The sequence below is a fragment of the Armigeres subalbatus genome, chromosome 3 (assembly GCF_024139115.2).
Source record: "Armigeres subalbatus isolate Guangzhou_Male chromosome 3, GZ_Asu_2, whole genome shotgun sequence".
Lineage (NCBI taxonomy): Eukaryota > Metazoa > Arthropoda > Insecta > Diptera > Culicidae > Armigeres > Armigeres subalbatus.
The window spans coordinates 277,067,717-277,091,235 of NC_085141.1; the positions used below are offsets into that span (position 1 = coordinate 277,067,717).

The 23,519-nt window shown below is 42.6% G+C and overlaps 1 protein-coding gene across 1 annotated transcript; it reads left to right on the forward strand.

Moving 5' to 3' along the window:
- The first annotated feature begins 1,485 nt into the window (after positions 1 to 1,485).
- Positions 1,486 to 22,587, forward strand: LOC134222489 (coiled-coil and C2 domain-containing protein 1-like). Its single transcript, XM_062701637.1, is given in 8 exon segments — positions 1,486 to 1,524; positions 2,356 to 2,386; positions 2,389 to 2,408; positions 2,480 to 3,860; positions 3,974 to 4,617; positions 4,677 to 4,828; positions 21,499 to 21,589; positions 21,879 to 22,587. Coding segments are annotated over 8 exon segments (2,478 nt in total). The 3' UTR covers positions 21,999 to 22,587.
- The last annotated feature ends 932 nt before the right edge of the window (positions 22,588 to 23,519 follow it).

A 23,519-nucleotide genomic window follows, 5' to 3' on the forward strand; every position in this document is an offset into this window, starting at 1 on the left:
TACTCACGTTCCAGCTGCGCGTAGAATGCGTCCTTATCATCATCAGTGCTTCCGGAGTGTGGGCTATGGACGTTGATTATGCAGAAGTTGAAGTACCGGCCTTTGATCCTCAACTTGCACATTCTTTCATTGATCGGCCACCACCCGATCACGCGCCATTACATATCGCCCATCACTGTGAAAGCTGTTCCCAGCTCGTGTGTGTTGCTGCAGCTTTGGTAGATGGTATGATTACCTCTAAACGTTCGCACCATTGATCCCTTCCAACAAACCTCCTGCAGCGCTACGATGCCGAATCCACGGTCCTTGAGCACATCGGCGAGTATGCGTGTGCTCCCGATGAAGTTGAGAGATTTGCAGTTCTACGAACCGAGTTTCCAATCGCTAGTCCCTTTTCGTCGCAGTGGTCTTCGCCGATGGTTCCGGTCCGTACTCTCTTGTTGATTGTTCGTTGCTTAAAATTTTTTAAAGGCTGGCTTGCAGGGCCTGACACCAAACCCCCTTAATTTCCGGAGGACCATTCCTCCTTATTTCCGGTGGACCATGGTGCACAGTTTCACTTAGAGTCCCTCGCTGGCACTCGGACGATGATCAGCCGCCCCTAACATGGAGAACAGACGCTGTTGTGAGCCGATCCTGACATGGAGAACAGACGCTCAATACGATTTGCACCTCCGGAGAGGAGCAAACCCCCCCTTCCCTGTCAGCATACGACCATAGTTCCCACCGGGGTTGGTTACCCGATCTTCCCTAAGGTTGCTCGTATCCCGACCAGCACCGCGGGGAGGTAGGGATAGGAGTTGCTGGGTAAGAGGCTAAGGACCGCGAGATGGGGTCTATTTTATTCCTTCAGGTACGCGAAGTACCAATGGTACGCTTTACCCAGCATTTGCCGTGCCGTGTTTTTATTACATCTGACGTCGATTGACAACCGTTGCGTTGCAGTTATCGAACGGCATTCGTTAACTGAAAAGTAAACATTTTGCAGTTATCGAACGGCTACTGTATAGCCGAAAAGGCGAAATATAGTGCTAATGGTTACCTGGGATTGTTGTTAAATATACCATGTGCAGCTGTAAACATTGTAGTAGATGTTACTATGCGCTTTAACAATAACATAATATTAACAACAAATATTTTTAGTTCGGCTCAGAGTAAATGATTTATGGGGATTTATGTTTGTTTTATTTTATTTTTTCATTCTCTTTGGTTGAATATTTTATATTTCACATTAAATTAGAATATTTCATTGCTGTGGAGGAGAGGCTATAGAGTACATTTAAAATCTACATAATCACAGAATTTTATTTCTATTTGATACGGATCCTGTTAAAATTGCTGCTCCTCTGCGGCTTTAAATTTAAATTAAAGGCCATCTTACACCTCGGGAAAATTTTCCTCCGGATTTTGATCCCCGTGCATTTTAAATGGGGCCGGGATTTTGATTTTCCGTGCCCAAATCCCGAAAACATCGCATATGCAAAAATGCCTGAGGAAAACATCCGCGGACCAAATTCCCGAGGTGTGAGGCTACCTTAAGGTATTCTGAAATTCGGAATTTTCCGGATTAAAAAGTATCAACACCCATTTAAACACATTATGCTGTCAGTTTTCAAATTTGTGCTGTGATTTTGTTTTGGTTCATTTGAATGGATTTGACAGTCGGATTAACGAGAGAAACCCCGATAAAGGTAGCCTCACACCTCGGGAATTTGGTCCGCGGATTTTTTCCCCATGCATTTTTACATATGCGATGTTTTCGGGATTTTGGCACGGAAAATCAAAATCCCGGCCCCATTTGAAATGCACGGGGACCAAAATCCGGCGGAAAATTTTCCCGAGGTGTAAGGTACATTTGTCGGATCAGCGGGGGTATACTGTATTGAAAGATTTTATAAGATTTCCCAACATGATGATGACTGCGAAATGTGAAATTTTTGAACCCGTATGTCCGAGGCATCCTGGCTACGATCTAGTGATGGGATAGACAAAAGGGTGTCTGTCAGTAGCCTGGGAAATTACCATTCGATGTGATTTGATAAATTTCTTGGCCTACCGATAACTACCGATTTTTCTACAGTAAAGCAACCCATTTATCAAGAACTTATCTGGCCACCCTGGAAGTGCAGTTCAGATTCTTGGACGTATACCCTATCGGTTCTATTTATGTGATTCCACCACGAATGACATTTCGTTGAATAATTTCGTTCGTTTGTTCGTATTTTGCAACAGTTTTACGAATACTGAAGAAATTTCAGAAATTTAATTCCTTTTCAAACCAAGTTTTTCCACCATATTTTCCTTTTAATCGCAAAGTGGAATGAAGCTTTGAAGTTTTTCGGAGAAGATGTTTAGTTTGGCAAGAAACCTGTCGCTCCGAAGCGGGACAAAAGCGCGATCCATCCGACGTATGTTTTCACTGCCCTGTCAAAGGATTAGTCATCGCTTGGGATCTGATTCTAATCTCGATTTCTTACAGCTCGGACTGTTCGGCATTGGAGACGATATCGCGGGTATCGGTGATGACGACGATGATTTGGGAGATGACGGGGATGACGGCGATTTGGAGGCGGAACTGGCTGCGATAGCCGCAGGGTCTGGTGCTGGAAGAAAAAGTCGACCGAAGCAAAAGCCGAAAGGCAATATTGTGGCACCTGAAGCACTGGATGCGATGGTAGCCGCCAGTTTGCGCGACGTTGGTAGTGACGAGGATCTTTCTGACGGCGATGACGATTCTGATTTATTGAATGAACTGGCAGAGATAGCAGGCGGAAATGCCGTTGACGAAGAACCAGATCTAGACAGAGCGTCACCTCCAAAGCGAGCAGCTTCCAGTGGATCGGCAATAAAGGACGTGATCAAATCTAGGATCGAAATGTACACTATTGCAGAACAGAATGCTAAAAAAGCAAACGACTCGTCCAAAGCTAGGCGGTTCAATCGAGGACTGAAAACCCTCAAAGATTTATTGAAACAAGCAGAGGCTGGCAAGACGGTGGATCCCAATGATATACCTCCGGAAGTAAGTGTAAAATCGACATCCTCCGAACCAAAACCGGATCCACCAAAGGAGGATAAATCTCCAGATGTTCCTATAGTTCCAACCAGAAGGGCTCCTGCCCCTCCTCCTCCCGCAAGTCCTGCGCCAATCTTTGAAGCAACGTCTGTAGAAAAAGAATCTGAACCTAAATCAGAACCCCAGTCTGATCCGCAATTAACATTACTGAATACGAGAAAAATGCAGTATAAGACCGCTGCATTGGAAGCGAAAAAAGCAGGAAATACAGAAAACGCTATCCGATACATTAAGATAGTTAAACAGTTTGATTCGGTTATTCAAGCTCTTGAAAACGGACAGGAAGTAGACCTTAGTAAAATGCCACCACCTCCTGCTGAACTCGATAAAATGTCTACAGCGACTCCGCCGCCTGTGCCTCCTCGTGCGAAGAAAGAGGAAGATCACACACAAAAAGAAGCCGAAGTGCCTACCGTTAGTAACATTTCTGTTCCGGAAGAGCCTGATCAGCCCGACGAAGAAGAAGTTTTGATCCAAGCTTCCAGCATTGGTGAAGCCTTGCAGCAAAGGTTGGAAAAGTATCAATCCGTAGAAAAGGCGGCCAAAGATGAAGGCAACGCTTCCAAAGCACGACGCATCGGGCGAATTGTTAAACAGTATCAAGACGCAATTAAGCTTCACAAGGCTGGGAAACCGATTCCTATCGATGAACTTCCCACTCCGCCGGGTTACGCACCGATTCCCGTAGATGAACCCCCGAAAGTAGCTGCGAAACCTGTCCCACCGCCGAGGCCATCTCCACAGGTGACACCAGTGGTATCGCCTGTTGCAGCTCCCGTTGCCGGTATGTAGTAATTAAATTTGAAAGATATTAGAAGAAACGATTTAAAAATAGAACTTGAAATCTGTTGCCATAATAATGAACTACTAATAACTACTTTACACATTTTATATCAGGTCCCAGTAAAATACCGAAGCCACCTCAAACGCAGAACGAAAAACAAATCGCTTTACTGTTGGAGCGCCAGAAGGAATTCAGGAAGGCAGCCGTCGAGGCCAAAAATGCCGGGGAACTCGAAGAAGCTAAGGAATACCTCCGAGTATTCAAGGGTTTGGAAAAGTTAATTGATACCGCCCGGGGTGGTATCCCAATCGATATGAGCACCATCCCGATAGCGCCATCGAAGCGATCTTCGCTGGAGGATTCCTTTACGGTCGTTGCCGAAGAGGATTGCACGCCCACGGATGACGCGGATGTCGATCTGAACACTCGACTCGAGGAACAGTTGTCCAAACAGCTGATCATGTGCAGGAACACCAGGGATCATCACCGAGCGATGGGCGATGTGGCGGGTACGAACCGATTCGAGAACTTAGCCTTGAGCGTTCAGAAGGATCTGGACTTTGTGAGATTAGCACACCGGAAGCGACTTCCGGTTCCCAAGTTTCACTACGAAATGAAACAGTTCAACGTGGTCAAATGCAACACGGATTTGAGCGACAACGAAGTGGAAGTCTTGATAGCTAGGGGAATCAACTATAACGTTCCAAATCCAAAGGAAGTGGATACTTTTGTGAAGCTAGAGTTCCCCTATCCGACGGTTTGTTATGAGTCTCAGTCGTTGCAATGTGGGTATTAACCGTGTTTTAAAATTTCCAGGACGATCCTCTGAAGGTGAAAACAGGGCTTGTGAGAGATACGGACAATCCGGAATATAATCATCGACAGAGCATTGAAATACAAAGGAGTCTACGAGCGTGTCAGCGGATATTCAAAAGACAATCTCTGAAATGCGAAGTGTTTTCGAAAGGGTAAGCACTTATTGTTTTGTATTTGTCCAATGGATTTCGTCTGTTCTTTGTATGGCGCGAACTGTTGTCCTGTTCTCAGATTTATATGAGTTTTTACGGTAGTATACAAGAAGATGCATGTCAATCAATCTAGAAAGTGGAAAAGAGGGATTTATCTACGACTATGCTGAAGTAATCAGATACTTAGTATGCTGATGCCCTCCATGGTACTTCATACTAGCTATACTGCCCATGATCGCATATTTGTAACATTTGCATTTTGGTTGATTTGGTAAATTGTTTGTCAATCCTCCACACAAACATCATTTCCAGCTTACCACAGATAAGCAAGATAATAAAGCCTTTTTCACTATTGTGGGATTAGATGCAGGTCAATGACCTTTCTGAACGATTTACCGTGACATGCCCTATTACCGTGGGGTTAAGGACGTGTCCACAATAAATTCGCTATATAAAATTTAATTTGTAACAATCACCCTTGAAAACTATGTTGCTTTAATCAATATTAAATACATTTGAAGGGAAAAATATGTTTTGTACTTCAACTCATAAAAAATGAAGAAAATAGTATTCGACATTTGACTTATGAATATGCCTAATACCGCGCACATTCCGAAGAAGATTCCAAATACCGCGCAGAAAATTGCCTTATACCGTGCACTATCAAATAAGCTCAAATGATGAGCTTTAGAGCACATTTACAATAAAATATGTAAATAATTGAATCATATACAAATTTCAATTAAATTATTAGGTCATTACATACTAAAAAACGTCATAAAAATTTACTATTTTACACAGATACCTACTGGGAAAAGAATCATTTCCTTGGGATGTTAGCAATTTCTCAATATTTTAAGCGTTTAAAAGCGTTTATTAATTTTTCAAATAATTTACTTCACATTTATTTAGATTTTAGATAGATGGGACAATGGGAGGATTTGTATTCAGATGAAAAATACTCTACCTTTATTTTTAAAGGAAACCGCACAGGAAAAATATTTACGTCTATAGTCTGTGGTAAATATCGCATAAATTATAATGGTTTCGTATGTGCTGAACGACACAATAAAGACGATTTGTATGTTCATTAGATGTATACCATCTTCAAGTCTTCCAACAGAAGTTTCTCTTTGAGAAAGTATTGGAATAATACATATTGCAATATGTAATTCATCTGAATGATGCTTCCCTAGTAATCCTACGCATAAAATGTCGTAGATATTTAATATGAATGTTTAAATACCTATACGATATTGTCTAGTGGTCTATGTATTCAATGTGATGGTTACGTTTTATTTTTCTGAGTATCAACTTCACGGTATAGCCTAGTCACGGTATTAGGCACTACTGGTGAAGAAGATGGCCTAATACCGCGATAATTGTTTTGATCAATAAAAATGCAAAAACAAGAAATTTAAATACCATTTCAGTACCCAGCTCATTTTTTATAGCTGTAAAACTGGGCTCAATGATATATTGGAAGTAAACATCATTTAAAAATCAAGTTACAAGACTTGGAAATATAACCATAATTTTAAGCGTTTTGCTAAGCAGATGCAAATTATGGCTGGTCGAGCCATACATTTTCACATTTATTTTTTAGCGCCTAATTTACGTCACAAATACCCACAATAATGATTTGCTATCATTTTCTGATATATATTTGTGTATTTCACCAAATAATGTGATATGTATGACAGACAGTACCTCTATATTCATCAATTTGGATAAAATCCACGGTATTAGGCAATGCGCGGAATTAGGGCAGGTCACGGTACAGGCTTTTTACAAAATGAACAAAAATACAAGTGTTACAAATATGCGATCATTGGCAGTGTAGTTGATACAGAAGTATAAAATAGTCGGATCGTTGCCGAGAACCATTTTTACCGGGTTACTGTTCGACATTCTGGCTACGTGCCCGGCCCACCGCACTATTCCAATTTTCGCGGAATGCAACTCGTGGTTCATTCGCCTCCTCCACGTACCGTCCCCATCTGCACCCCACCATAGATGGTACGCAACACTTTCCTTTCGAAAACTCCCAGTGCGCGTTGGTCCTCTACGAGCATCGTCCAGGTCTCGTGTCCGTATAGGACTACCGGTCTAATGAGCGTTCTGTAGATTGTCAGTTTGGTACGGCGGCAAACTCTATTCGATCGGAGCGTCTTGCGGAGTCCAAAGTACGTACGATTTCCAGCCACTATGCGTCTCCGAATTTCTCTGCTGGTATCATTTTCGGCAGTCACCAGTGAGCCCAAGTACACAAATTCTTCTACCACCTCGATTTCGTCACCGCCGATGCAAACTCGAGTTGGGTGGCTCGCATTGTCTTCTCTTGAACCTCTTCCTATCACGTACTTCGTCTTCGACGTGTTGATGACTAGTCTCCAGCTACCCTTTTCAGTCTGATGAAGGCTTCCTCCATCTTCTTAAAGTTACGTGCCATAATATCTATGTCGTCGGCGAAGCCAAATAGCTGGACGGACTTATTGAAAATTCCCTGCTCTTAGTATTACCCCTTCCAAAGCAATATAAAAAAGCAGACACGAAAGACCCAACACCTTGCCGTAACCCTCTGCGAACCCCACGAACCCCACCCCACGAACTCTCTTGCAATTGGTGTTAGTCGACGGAATAAAATTTGGGAGAGTACCTTGTTCAGCAATGTGATTGCGCGGTAGCAACAATTAAATATTATGATTCCAGTTGAAAATCGAATTTGGGGGCAGCAGGGACTATGTCCAAGGAGTTGACGATCCCTCCCCAGGCCATCTGCGAGTTGTGGGGTTTGCCTAGGATGTGGTGGGGGTTTGACAGTGGGCCCTGTTAAATGCCTATAAAAAGCTGCATGTATCAGCAAGTAGGCCCCACCAAAGCGACCGTGTGCCGATCAAAGCGCACAAGCCCAAATCCTGGTGTCAGGTGGCACACAAAACAGACCTGACACGACGAGACAGGAGGTTTCCGCAGGCCCAATAAGCCGCCTGGAAAACCAATAATTACGAACAATATAAGAGATAATACGACTCGATATAATCGGCAAAGACCTAGGCGACGAATAAAGGATCACGATTGGAAGCTTGGAACATGGAACTGCAAGTCGCTAGGTTTCGCAGGTTGCGACAGGATGATCTACGATGAATTACATCCCCGCAACTTCGACGTCGTGGCGTTGTGCAGGAGATTTGCTGGTCAGGACAGAAAGTTTGGAAAAGCGGGCATCGAGCGGCTACCTTCTACCAAAGCTGTGGCACCACCAACGAGCTGGGAACCGGCTTCATAGTGCTGGGTAAGATGCGCCAACGTGTGACGCAAGGATGTGCAAGCTGAGGATAAAGGGCCGTTTCTTCAACTATAGCATCTGTTACTGAATGTTCAAACGACCTCTGATCTGACAGCGCAAGAAAATTACCCTTACAGGAAAACCATCAAGACGAAGAGCAGAAAAGGATCGCTCGTTTCCGGTTATGAAAACTAATGTCATTCATTCATGTTTATTTCGGTAGTCTTTTATTTTCCGAGGATTTATTCAAATTGCTTGGTCGGTTTTCGTCGTCTTCCGCTTCATCAACTTTCGTATGTTGCTCCGCCGATAAACAGCATCATCAACCTGCACTGCCCACACGAAGGGAGACCCGACGACGAGAAAGAAGCGTTCTACGCACAGCTGGAGCAGACATACGATGGATGCCCATTGTGGGACGTCAAAATCGTCATCGGCGACATGAACGCACAGGTAGGAAGGGAGGAAATGTATAGACAGGTCATCGGACCGGATAGTCTGCACACCGCGTCGAATGATAACGGCCAACGGTGCTTAAACTTCGCAGCCTCTCGCGGAATGGTGGTCCGAAGCACCTTCTTTCCCCGCAAAAATATCCACAAGACCACATGGAGATCACCTAACGGAAAACCAAATCGACCACGTTCCAATCGACGGTAAATTCTTCTCTGACATCACGAACGTCCGCACTTACCGCAGTGCGAATATTGAATCCGACCACTATCTCGTTGCAGTATGCATGCGCTCAAAACTAGTGTACAACTCGCGTCGAAGTCGGACGCCGCGGCTTAACATTGAGCGGCTACAAGACGGTAGGCCCAAGAATACGCGCAGCAGCTGGTAGTGGCACTCCCAACGGAAGAGCAGCTAGGCGCAGCGTCTCTTGAAGATGACTGGAGAGATATTCAGACAGGAGCCTGATATGTGACAGGAGACGCGGAGGAAAAAGCGCCAGCCGGAAGATCGAGACCGTGAAGAGACGGAGCAACTGTACCGCGCTAATAACGCACGAAAGTTCTATGAGAAGTTGAACCGTTCACGTAAGGGCCACGTGCCACAGCCTGATATGTGTAAGGACATAAACGGGAACCTTCTTACGAACGAGCGTGAGGTGATCCAATGGTGGCGGCAGTACTACTAATTAAGACGGAACTGTAAGGCGCATGCGAGGGACCAGTTCTACTACTGCATTTGGTCCCTCGGTACCCAAGTTTGACGTTTCTGTGCAGACCCAAGTTTTTATTTGCCTTGCGACTAAATAGAGTCACTAGTAGTCAATGGCAATGACATCTTGTTTGGAAGAACCCTTATGATTTTGTTTTGTTTAGCAATACAATGCAAAATGCAATTGCAAAATTGTTTGATTTTCTTATTTTTCACAATTGGCACCGCTCGAAAAAGAGGATATCTACTCGTCGATTCTGGAATTGACAAGCAGTACTCATGGAGCGCTTCAAGCATTCTCCATATTTTCCATGTGAAGCCGTGGGTGAAAATTTTCCCTGGCTTTTCTCGACTTTGCCGTCCTGAAACAATTTATAGTGAGGTCTCTTCGAACTGTAATCGGCGTGGGTTTAACATTCCAAACAACTACACTTTTTTACTCGCGTACGGGGTGGCAGCTAATCGGGTAATGAATACGCTTGAGAACAAGGGTAGTCTCGCTGAACTTCACAGGAGCCCATTCTGGTCATGTTGGCTATGGATTGGGGGCTAATCGGCCACCAACTCAAAAGCTAGTCACCACCCAGGAATTCGTACTCTTTTTCTGTAATCTGATATCTGGAAATGTCCGGAGTGGCAGATTGGAGTTCTACAAGTTCTACTAGGGAAATATCAACCAGTGTTAATTAGCTAGTTCGATGCGTATTGCGAACTACATGTTCTCTTCGATTGTTTTGTCCTCAGTGCTGTTGAACAAAGAGAAATGTCTACCGTATAGTACCTAGTAATAAAAAAAGATGTTTGTAAAAAGATTTTTTTGATATCTTATTTTATTCATGTGGATATATAAATCAAATATTGTATTCGGTCAGACAATCACCAGTCAAACTACGGTGGCACACGGCCTCACGTGTCAGCAGCATTGCAACTCAATCATGCAGGAGCTTGAGAATAAATCCTTTTAAGAACTGCGAATCGAAGATCAGGCCAATTCCAAAAGCTGAACGATTTGTCGGAGCAGTACACTCTGAAAAATCTTCACGTCATATTTACCTGAAAACAAATGTGGTTCTCATCCACCCTACTTTTTTCCACGTAACAGTGACCTGAATGACAAGTAACCTGAACAAAATTTAGTTTCCTTGAGTTACGTGATTTATCCGGTAACTGACTGGATCTTCCAGTAGTAATGACGTGAAGTTTGAAAGTAGTTACGTGTTTGATCAGGTGAACCTAACGTGATTTATACGTACTGGTTACCTGAATTTTAAGTGAAAGCTACAAGACAGCAGGTAACCACTTCATGTTTTGAAATGTATTGCAATAAAATGATTTAGGAATGAATGCAAAAATGGACAGGGACTGCCCATAAAAGAGAACCTTTTTCGCGTTGTTGATGCATTGACACAGGGAATGCCGTCATTTTGTCATTGCGCTTTGGAGTTATAGCAATGAGAATCGCTGAGAATTTGAAACCAGCTGCTAGACTATAAACTTTATACTAACGCGACCGGAAAACTGTAGCTCTACCCGGTAAAAATCGTTTACTCATTAATGGGTACTTTTTGTCTGCTATCTCTTTCTCTCTGCTGAAAAATTTACCCATTTTGGGAGAATAAGTAGATGTACTCATTTAAATGAGTAGATTCGCTTATTCTCTCAAAATGGGTAAATTTTTCAGCAGAGGGAAAGAGATAGCAAAGAAAAAGTACCCATTGATGAGTAAACGTGTTTCTCCGTGTAGACTTCCATGGAGCTTCCTTTTCTTTCACATAATTTTTCAACGAATCTAATACTCCATTGCACAGTGACGTCACGCACGACTTTTGACAGGTACTGGTTCTGTTGTTTACAGGCGACTTTATTTTAATTTTGAGATTCTTCTATGATTCTTTGGATTTTCTGATCGATAATTACCTAAACTTATCGATAATTACCAATATTTGAATGCGGAATGTACAGAATGTCTTCAACATCGTGCAATATGCAGATTTAATTTGAATAAAAAAATTCTAAGTCCGAAACGTAAACAACAGGACCAGTACCTGTCAAAATAGTGAGGTTAGGTTTGCCGCGCGCAATGACCTATAGCCTATTCAGATTACGCCATTAATGACATAATAATTGGCGTTTCAGGGTAAATACGCTTTATGATGTCATTATTTACGTAATATTCCATACATTTTGCGCTGTCAAAAGATACCCGCTAAAAAGAGTCATGAAGAATTTATTACGAACAATTATTACGAGAGAGCTTTCGTTCTAACTGGGATGCAGGGAGAAATTCAACAAAACAAAACTGACAAGCGTCCCGCTCTCTTTGCCAGAGAGAAAATTCTCTCTGTTTTCATTTCGTTTCGTAGTTGACAGTCATGCACTTTCTGTCGCAGCAGGGTCGAATGCATGTTAGATGGAAATCTTCTGAGCGCTGAAGAATAACTCGGATTGTGATGGTTTTGTGGAAAGCATTTTATATGATAAAAAATAATGATGATAATTATTTATTCTCCACTTATTCAACATGAATTGTTTAAAAAACAGATGCTCTCTAGAATTAACATGAAGTATTTAACTAAAACCTAGATTAAATAGAACAAATCGAATAAATTTTCAAAGTTCAAGGGCCAATGCGGAAGACAATTTAAAACGTAGGAATGGTTGTAAAACGAATATTTTTGATGAATAAACATGATTTCATAAATTGTTTCAATTCTGCTCCTTGAATGGCTTAATATACTTTGGATTTCAACATTTTTCACGTGGGACAACTGTACGATTTGAATGGGATGTATATATAAAGTAGAATAACCTTAAATAAAACATGGATTGGTAATGCATTAATTCATCCAAAATCCAGTTTAAATTATATCACATTCACACGATTCGATTTTGTTAGAAGCTGTATCATTGATTGTCGGGTAGAACGCAATGGTTCAGTTTCCATTTTTGAAAAAATTAAATTGCTGAGTTGCCCTTCATACATGGAGATACTGGTGGAAATACATTTTAGTTCGATAATATTTCTTGAAAATTGGTCCAATCGTCCTTTTTTTATTTATTTGTGAGAATTCCCAAAAGTATCTAAATTTTTCTATCAAATCTCCGTTCGATCATAGTACAGAATCAAAATACTTTTTAAACTTAAAAATAAATTGAGGAATAGTCTGATTCCCCGAAGAACGGCGCACGCAACTAATGAATGTAGCTTCGCTCATTATCCTTAATGAGAGCTTCAAATATTCTTCGAAAATCCCTTTTCATATTTTTTTTTTATATTTTTTTTTTCGTAGAAACTTTGTTCAGAAAAAAATGTTCGATTGTCGCCACACAAATGCTTGATTTCGCAAATTAAAGTTTAAAACTCTCCTTGAATTCAACCCTGTATTAGCGTGCAAATGAGGAAACATGGAAACGTCAAGATATATTATCTTGCTGCAGTCTGAACACCTCGTAATAATTGGATACCCTCTCACTTAACAAAGTCATAAATAGCCCAATCTGAATAGGCTATAAGGGAAGATTCATAAAGTACGTCACGCAAAAATCGGCGATTTTCACCCCCCCCCCCCCCTTCGTCACACTTTTTGTAATAAACCTCTAAAATTTTTGTATGGATCGTCACGCTGCTCTGAACCCCCCCTCCCCCCTAGAGGCGTGACGTACTTTGTGGACGGCCCCTAATACATTTTATCCAACCTCCGTTGCATTTTTTCCACAGAGAAGAAATGCAGGCACGGAAAATATCCGCCTAGATGCACCTGAAATTTCACTTACCTCCGCCCACGAAATCTCATTATGTTTAGGTTATGTATCATTCATTCTTGTTTACAACGCAGGTCTTCCGCAAATGCCGAAGCTGCAATCACACTAACACAATCTCACTTAAATTGTTTACTGTTATTGCTAGGTTTCACCTAGATTTTTAGTAAAAGTTACGTGAGTTTCAGGTGAGCATTACTAACGTGACGTAACAATCGTCGTTTGTTTTAGACAGACGAGTTACGTGATTCGTGATCAATCGCAATCATTATACGACACCTTAAAGTAGAACCGGTTTACCTGGGAGTGCAACCAATACGTTTGAACGGTCTACGGCACCGGCTGTGGGATTACCCCAAATGTTTGTTAAACCGTGTGGAAATACGCCCACAATTACGATTGGGCAAGCCAAAGCGCTTCAGGAAGACTAATGACCAACAAACCGGCACTTGTAATATTAATAATTTTTCTGTCAAATGGCAGCTCCGGCTACATTGTTCCAATGTTTTGAGTTTTGATCTACATAACATTTGGAAGGTCGTCGTAGCAACACATGAAGATGTACTAGTTACTCAGTGTGGTGACTGATGTCTCGGTCATATATACGCATTAGAGTGGCCCAGCCTAGTATGGGGAGAAAAAAAAGTCGTCGGATTCTACGGGGCACCCCCCAGGATTTTGCCTTTAGGTGAGAAAATCATTCTCTGAAAATTTTAGCCTGATCGGTTATTGCATAAGCTGGCGCAATTGATTTGAAGTTAATATGAGGGTTTTAGCCGAAATATATGGGAAAATACACCTCTGATACTATTTCGTACAGGAAATTGGATGGAAGAACCCGATTGAGCCCAGATTTGCAGGAAATGAAGTTAACATGCCCATGAACAATTTCACATAAAAATTCTACTATGATTAAATAAACTTTCGGCTTAAACTCACATATTAACTTCAAATCAATTGCGCCAGCTTATGCAATAACCGATCAGGCTGAAATTTTCAGAGAATGATTTTCTTACTCAAAGGCAAAATCCTGGGGGGTGCCCCGTAAAATCGAACGACTTTTTGTATCCTTCTTCTTCTTCTTCTTATTGGCATTACATCCCCATACTGGGACAGAGCCGCCTCGCAGCTTAGTGTTCATTAAGCACTTCCACAGTTATTAACTGCGAGGTTTCTAAGCCAGGTTACCGTTTTTGCATTCGTATATCATGAGGCTAGCACGATGACACTTTTATGCCCAGGGAAGTCGAGACAATTTCCAATCCGAAAATTGCCTAGACCGGCACCGGAAATCGAACCCAGTCACCCTCAGCATGGCGTCTTACCGCACGACTAAGGAGGGCCCCATGTATTTGATCCTGGGCCAGTATAATACGCACCATATCATGTTGATCTACTCTACGTAGCATCTATGAAGTACACCCGTGTACGCTACACTATCTAATTATTAGTGCAACAGCAACTGCATGCTGTACAACGTAATTGAACAGAAGTCAGTCTTGTATACGTCTTAGTGCTTAACACAGGCGGATACCACACTCAGCTCTGTACTTGCACCAAGGTGAGAGCATAATGCGGTTGTTCAATTTTCTATTCTGGTACTCCATGAGCACTAAAAAAGTGGGCTCTTGTATGGGACATGAACGTCTTAATTAGTCTTTGGTACTACGAAGAACACCTGAATGGCGATGTGGCAGACGACGATGGCGGTACGGTGATGGATTTGGAAGAACGCGCGCAGCACATAATTTTACCGGCTCCGGATATCCAGGAAATCCAGGAGGAGATTGGCCGGCTGAAGAACAACAAAGCCTTTGGGGTAGACCAACTACCCATCTACAAAAAGGGCGATAAGCTGGATTGTAGCAACTACCGCGCAATCACTTTGCTGAACGCCGCCTACAAGGTACTCTCCCAAATTTCATACCGCCGACTAACACCGATTGCAAGGGATTCGTGGGGCAGTACCAGGCAGGATTTATGGGTGAACGCTCTACCACGGACCAGATGTTCGCATCGCAGAACGTCAGGTATTGGGGAAAAGCCGCGAATACAACGTGTTTCAAATTAATTCTCGAGTCTTTTCGAAACGTGCAGACAGAGGGTTACGGCAAGGTGATGGTCTTTCGTGTCTGCTATTCAACATCGCTTTAGAGGGAGTAATACAAAGGGCAGGGATCGACAAGAGTGGTACGATTTTCACGAAGTCCGTCCATTTATTTGGTATCACCGACGACATAGATACGTAACTTTGAGAGGATGGAATATGCCTACATCAGACTGAAAAGCAAAGCTAAACGGATTGAACTAGTCATCAACACTTCGAAGACGAAGTACATTATAGGAAGAGGCTCAAGAGAGGACCATGTAAGCTACCCTCCACGAGTTTGTATTGGTGGGGACGAAATCGAGGTTGTTAAAGAATTCGTGTACCCCCGATAATTCGGAGACGCATCATGGCAGAAAACCGTACGTACTTTTGTCTCCGAAAAACACTCCGATTGAATAGAGTTCGTCGCCATACCAAACTGACTTTCTTCATTTATTTAGTCTACATCTAAACAGATAACACTGAATCAACAGTTTGACGCCACAATACACGGTTCGAGGCCGCATCTTTCCATCCTTGAATACGCCCCACGCTCGCAAAGTCGTTCTGCACCTGGTCTGCCCATTTCGCTCGCTGCGCTCCATGTCGTCTCGTACCTGCCGAACCTGGAAGCGAACACCATCTTTGCAGGGTTGCTGTCCGGCATTCTTACAACATGCCCTACCCATCGTACCCTTCCGGCTTTAGCTACCTTCTGGATACTGGGTTCACCGTAGAGCTGGGCGAGCTCATGGTTCATTCTTCGCCGCCACTCACCGTCTTCTTGCACACCGCCAAAGATGGTCCTAAGCACTCGTCTCTTGAATACTCCGAGTGCTTGCAAGTCCTCCTCGAGCATTGTCCATGTTTCATGTCCGTAGAGGACAACCGGTCTTATTAGCGTCTTGTACATGACACATTTGGTGCGGTGGCGAATCTTTTTTGACCGCAGTTTCTTCTGGAGCCCGTAGTGGGCTCGACTTCCACAGATGATGCGCCTTCGCATTTCACGACTAACATTGTTATCAGCCGTTAGCAAGGATCCGAGGTAGACGAATTCCTCGACAACCTCGAAGGTATCCCCGTATTTTTTTTTTTTAATAATAGTACGTTTATTGGTCGATGTGCTTACTTAAAATTATTTACAATAATTGATTTAAACTTCGACTTCTAGCCAATACAGGTTTTGAAAGTTCTTCGAACAAAAATCGCCTCCACCCATTCGTTGTTCTTGTTAGCCTTCGTTGTAAAACCGTCCACGCCTGGACGACACGAGCACAGGAACAAAACTTATGATGCAGCGTTTCTACTGTGTGGTTTCCGCAGTGTGTACAGTTTTCGTCTGCCACCCGTTGCATCACGAAGAGCAGTTTTCGGTGTTCAATTTTGCCGTTGACTAGTAGGTAGGGGCAGTAGGGGCAATATGAACATACGGGGCAATATGAGCCACCCTCATTTTGAGCTTATTGACAAGTTTTATCATGTAAAAGTTATATGATCTTTAAGAGGATGCTCCACATATGCATCAACGTGAAAACCGCGTTAAAATTCAATTCAAACATGAAAATACACTTGAAAATGTAAATTTTCGCTGCATAGGCAAAATTATTATAAGATTTGGAGTTTATAAATAAGGTTTTGACACAAAACTGATCAAAATACAGGTCAAAAATACACCACAATCAAAAGATATATTAAAATTGAATATTGTACACACATGTTTGTATTGATACAAATCTGAATTTATCATAAAACTTTTTTTTTCCCAAAACCAGTATCTTTGGGGCAATATGGGCATACCTGCACAGAGCAAGATATCAGGCCTTAAAATGCGAGCGATTTTAAATTTCAGTAGTCAAATACAAGAATATTATCATATATGTAAGATTCAATACGGAAAAATTACAACAGCCCATTACTGCGATTGAAACAGAAAAAATGACCATTGGCCAATTGAAATATGGCTGTTCAAACGGTGAAGAGTGGCAAATCGGTTCAGTCCGCTGTTGTGCGGTTTTTTAATTTTATTTGGTATGGAATACTCACAACTGTTGTAGGAATATCATATTCTTCCATATTACGATACTTTTTTCGCCTAAATAAACGTTTTGGATGGGTGGTCCATACTGCCCCATATGGTGGCTCATATTGCCCCGTACAGTCAGGAACACATTGAAATCAATACATTTTCAAAAGCGCATTCCAACAATTTCCAAACGCATTTTTCATCATTCATCGACGTTATATGAAAAGTAACATTCTCTAGTATAAGTCAACTACATTTGAACGATGTTTTTTGAGCTTTTCAGCGCTTTTCGGAACGATTTCCTTAGGTGGCCCATATTGCCCCGATCACCCCTATAGTTTTGATCGCTGAGCCGATGTGAGCTGCTTTGCCGAAATATTTCGGCACGCGCGTGGCCAGTCGAGCGCTGGACTGTTTGCTTCCACTTTAGGCGGCTCCGTTTGTTGGATGAAGTGCCGGTGGATCAGATCGGCGGAGGGGTTTTGTTGGATTTGGTGATGAACTTGGGATAAGCATGAAATAATGTTTTTAATGTCAGGATGATCTATTGAAATTGCTGGGCGGGGATTTGCGAGAAGGAGGGATCTATAGAAAGGATGGGAATCGATCTCAGTTAGTGCTCTGTTTGTGGCTAGGCTTTTGCTTTTTAAAGCCGGAATCTGAAGGCTCAGGCCTCCATGGTCCTTATCGCGAGCCAGCTGGAATATTGGTTCGCGAGCAGCTATTCCTCTCCACAGAAAAGTGCCCATCGTTAAGGTGATCTTCGCCGTGTGAATACCGAGAGGTGGCAACACAGACGATAGATACCATAGCTTTGACGTGCCGAACGTATTCAGCATGATCATTTTCTGGTGTAAGGTCAGTTTGCGCAGCGATTAAAGTCAAATTTGTTGCGCGAACTTCCCCACCATTGCGTTCCAATTTAAGGTGGTCATCAGACGAATTGAGTTGGCAAAGGAAATTCCCAGAATTTTTACTACATGAGAACTTTGTAGCCACTGGGTGTCAACAATATCTCCTTCACCAAATCCTACATTCACCGCAACGGTTTTGCGCAAATTTAATTGCGCGCCGGCTGGAAGATCGACATAGGCTCTCCCGCCAGATGCGTTTCGTTTATACGCATGAACGCTTGGGAAAAGTTTATTTGTAGCGCCTGCATTTCACCTTTTAGACGGTTTATGGTGGTCAACATTTCGGGATGCTGAAAGTACCCGTCGTACGCTAGCCGTGATGGCGCATAAAGAAGCTGGTGCGCATCGTGGAAATCCTCGAAGACGGCTCGAGATTTCCACTTGAAAAACGTTTTGATTTTAGGCTTAGCGTACGACAGCCACCATTCGACCCGTAGTTTCTGCGCTGCCGAGTCCAATATTGCCACTTATAATGGAATTCGGCAACGTTTTCTTCCGTCAGAAGATGCGGCCGCAGGGCCCACGCTTCCGGGCTCATGTCCCTCTGGGGGGAGACATAGTCTTACCGTTAGCGCTTTGTGGTCTGTAAAGCAACAGACGAGCGTGTAGGCAGACTGTAGATTATTTCGTAGACCAGTACATGTGGTCCAGTCGGGATTGTGCGTCGCGACTGACATACGTGAACCCGGGATCTCGCGGACACAGCTTTTTCCATGCGTCATGCAGCTGCGGTTGTTGGATGGCTGTTTTTGAGGGACGGACTTGTGTTCGGGCTGGACGAGTCGCATGCACGCAGTACGCTGTTGAAATCGCCAGCGAGGATGACGTTTGCGGTGCGGTGACGGAGATAGTATGACAGGGTGCCGTTGAAAAATCTTCTCTGGCCGCTCGCTGCGCAGTGCCTGAGGAGCGTAGATGTTGCAGATGGTCGTGTCGTGCACTCGCAGTGCGATCAATCGGCTATCCAGACTCTTCTCCACGTGAGTGATTTGGATGTGCTCCTTCACTGCAACAGCTGTGCCTCTCCTCGTGTGGTCTACATTCGCGAAAACGACAAAGCCAGGCAAGGAAAGCTGTTCATTCTCGACTTCCTGCAGACACACGATATCGAGACTTTGGCTGCTGATGAAGGTTCGGAGTGCGTTCAGTTTCGTTTGGTTCGTAATGGTTCCGATGTTTATCGACGCGAAGTTGTAGGACGTGAGAGCCATTTGTGATTTTTATTTCTCGTCCCGCTCGTCGTCGCCGTCGTCACATCGTTGTTTCTTGCCGGGAGGACGACCTCGGCTCCGGCTACTTCTTGTCGATGTTGACGAATCACCCGTTTCGTTGCCGGCTATTCGGCTTTGTGACCGAATCACGTTTACAGGCTTCCTTAAAATATCCTCTAATACCACCTCGGCGCGTTGTGGTTGTGTGGTTGTTCGCATTGACGACGATGAAGAGCTGCGTGCCTGTTGTGTTTGCAACAGTGAGTGGGGGGGTACCGTTCGTGCGGTGCCTGCAGCTGGCTGACTTGCTGGATTTTTTGGATTTTTTGAGCCAGATGGTTCGGTCTGACTCGCCGGCTTCGGTAGCTCGGGAAAGGCTTCCAGCGATGCTGATGGAGGAGCGCTGACCGACCGGTATAGCGATCGGGGTTTTCGCACCGTCTGCTTTTTTCGGTGGTTGTCGTGGTCCAGCTTGCTTCGTCACGTTGACGTAGCTTTTTTGGACCAGAAGTTTCTTGTTTTGCACACAAGAAATGCCAGTGTGGGCCTTCTCTTTGCAGTGTTTGCAAGAGGAAACCTGCCCCTTGTAGACGATGTACGCCTGCTGACCATCGATCGTGACCCACGAATCGATGTTTCGTTGTATGTATAAGCATACGGGCCATATGCCATATGCCGAGCGGGACTCCACCGAACTCGAAACCATCACCCCAAGTCGATTCGCGCAACGAGATCACTTCTCCGAACGCACTGAGGAACTCAACTATCTTCTCTTCGGAAATGTTTTCCGGCAAATCGTGCACTTTCACTTCCACACTTCCATCTTCGATGGTTATTAGAAGCTTGTGCTTCTTCCCCGCAATGTCCACTTCATGTTTTTCATCGTGATCGTCTACGATTTTCTGTGCGAGCGTCAGGTCTTTGACCTTGACGAACGCACATTGTTCACCGCGATGGCACTGGAGTCTCTGGTCTCTCTACGTCTTCTTTCTTCAGTCCTAGCACTGTGCGGCAAAAGCCATGCACCTTCTCGAATGACGGCTTCACTGGGAAGCGCGAATAATCGACAGATGAAAAGTAAACCACCGTTATTAATCGCTTGACTTTCGGAGAGCGCAATCGAAAACACGTCTGCTCGTCTCAGAAGTTGTGCGGTATCTGCAAGGGTATCTGGCAGTTCTGTGTATTTTTTCTTTAACTGCCGTTTTTGCGAATTTGGACTTAATCGGACTTTACGAACCAATTCTGCAAAATGAAACGAGTGACGGAGGTGCATTTCCTTTACTTATATTTCGACAGAAAACATCAAATCAAATGCACCAGTTTATGCAACAACCGATGTGCTGAATTATCCCAGGTCGGCGGCACGACGCCATGTTTTTGTAGCCAACATCTCAATGTAAAATTCATGATAGTATTTATTTTGTTTACAAACATCACGTTTGATTCTCATTTGGATACAGAACTGTCAGTGGGATACGGTCGCGTAATGTTGGCTGCAAAACAAACCTATTGTGTGAGATAGGGATGAATTATCCAGAGATTGATTTTCTCAACCAAAGGCATAATCCACCTTTTTTTCGCCTGGGACAGTGCAATGGTGATCGCCCATACAAAGAAAGTCATGTTTTTTTAGCTTTCAGATCTTGCTTTTATCCTCATATTTAAATGAACAGAAATGCATTTGTTTCATGTAAAACAAGCTCAAAGCATTTAGCACCTCAACATGTGTACCGTCGTGGCACTAATGTTCTTAGATAAGTCAAATGTTAAGCTATCTATCAAGCACCCGTCCTATCATCATCGTAGACATTTCGTTTTGAAAGATTTGAAAAGATTTCAGACTACATAGGACTTTCAGATATTAATTTTTGTCGAGCAAAAATTTTGCACACGAAATGTTTTGCATTGATTTTGCTATTTGAAAAAAAAAATGAACTTTTTTAGGAAAATGGTAGATTTTCTCTCCTTTTCTCTTCCGTCCCATTTTCGGTTGCGTATGACGAAACACGTCCTGTGTGTGCTCTTGAAAAACGAATCTTCCTTTCGGCGTGCGTAAATGGTGAATCGTGCCCTATCCATCCGCTGATATAACGAACGATATGACAATGAACGGCGCCGTTCTCAGATGTTGGGGTGCTGGATGCTTTCCATGCTGCAGCTGTGTTTGTCCATCATCCAGGTCCAGGTCTAGTATTTTTTCATCCTCCTGTTTCAGAGGTTTTCTCCGCTCGGACACGCTCATCGGAACAGTTACGATTAAACTGCAGCCACTGGAGATGCAATGCGAGATTCATGATTCATTCCCGGTGAGTACTTTTAATTTCGGGACATATTTTACTTTTTTGCTCTTGGGAAAAAAATATGAAAATGTTTTATCGCTTAAAAGTTCATGCTTATTTTGTTCAACGCACAGATAATTTCCCCAGATTTCAAGCGTTTCAACTACATCACGTTTCTCTGAAAGCGTTCCACGAGTTTCTGAAAGGAATGACAAATATCCCTAATGCATACTTTTTTTTCTCATCTTTTCATATCAACTGGAAACTGCGTGCAACCGAATGGTGTCCATTTCTTTGTCTGGCCAACTGCATCTAGCTGATGGACGGTCGTAAAACAGTCGGCGGCAAGTTGGAAGTGAAGATACGTGTTCGGAATCCGATTCTAACCAAACAGATCGAGCAGATAAACGAAAAGTGGCTGATTATCGATGCATGAGTTCAGTAACCACCAGCACGGAGAACAGACATCGAAGTTAGGATAATTTTCGGTAGCAGCATGTTTGCAATCCTTGGCGGTGACTATAACTATTTTACGATCACCATTAACCATCGAGATAGTAATTGAGTGATGCCAGCACTTTCAACACTTTTTAAATTCGATTAGAACGTCTGTGCTCTGTGCCATCAGGACCTCAACACAGCCAGAGCCGCTTACCACAATAGGATGCATTTGCTATGCTGCGGTGCGACAGCTTTGGTTGTTATCGAACTGCTAAGCTACGAACGATGTGAGATTTACTAGGGAAAATCGGAAAAAATGGGAATGGAATCTAAACAATCGGTACTACTTATATAACCACTATTACAAGATCTGTGTGATTCAGCAGGACATTGGACGGTAAGGGTACCACAAGACCATCGAAACTGCGTGATTGAAACAATCGATATGGTAGCAAAAATACGCTTTAATCTTTTGTTGTATGTTGAAGAACGGACTGTTAGTTGCGGTATGTTTACGTGAATGGACCACTTTACATCGTAAAGTGTACCTTTGATATGAATAAAAGTGCTTAAATTAAAAACAATGTGTGTGTTTTTTTTTTCATTTTTGAAAGAAATCCTAGAATTAATTGAAGAGCTGTAGCAATGATATTCAACATTCCGATTAAAATAAAGCATGCCTGGATCTTTTTTTTAAGATGTTATGAAAAAATATATATACATGGTGCGTGACGATTTTTTGCAGAAAACATCAAAACTTTTTTTTTTCAAATTGCATAAATATTGGAGAAATGGTATTTATGTTTTGTTTTTGGCGATAAACTACATTTTTCAGAACAGCATAATCATTTATATTTGTATTTCAACCCAAAAACAAACAAATTCATCGCGTGAACAATTTCTTATTTCTAATGTGTTATAATACACAATCTAGGATATTAGTCATTACAACTTTGCGCAGCTCCTAACTTTGCGCATTTTGCGGTTATTTTTGTTAGAGTATGCGTTTAAATCGGAATTCGAAATATAATTACAACTGGTCAGAACAATATACATGTTATTATAACAGTGCATGCATTTTTCCGCTGTTAAATGATACATTTTTCCATTTTATTAGTTGAAGTTTGTACTGAAAACAAAATGACCAAAATGACGTGTTCTTAGTACACATGACTAGTGACGGTCTACCCGAAAAACTCTATTTTTTGTAAATTCTTACATTCGGTGACAACGATTACACATGGATCCAATAATTATAATATTATTGAAGCCATCTCATGACAATTTGGTTTGTTATTCATATTTTTCGTTAAAATATATTATGCGCAATGTTAGGAACCATTTTTCAATAAAGTGTACCTAATTTTGCGCACAACTCGTATTTCTTCGATATTTTCAACATTTATAATATACCTCATCGAAAAAAGGTTTGCGCAAAAAAGAAATTTGTTTAGCTGTGGTCAATGTACATAAATGAGGCTGTACATACACCAACAGACGAGAAAACATACAAAGT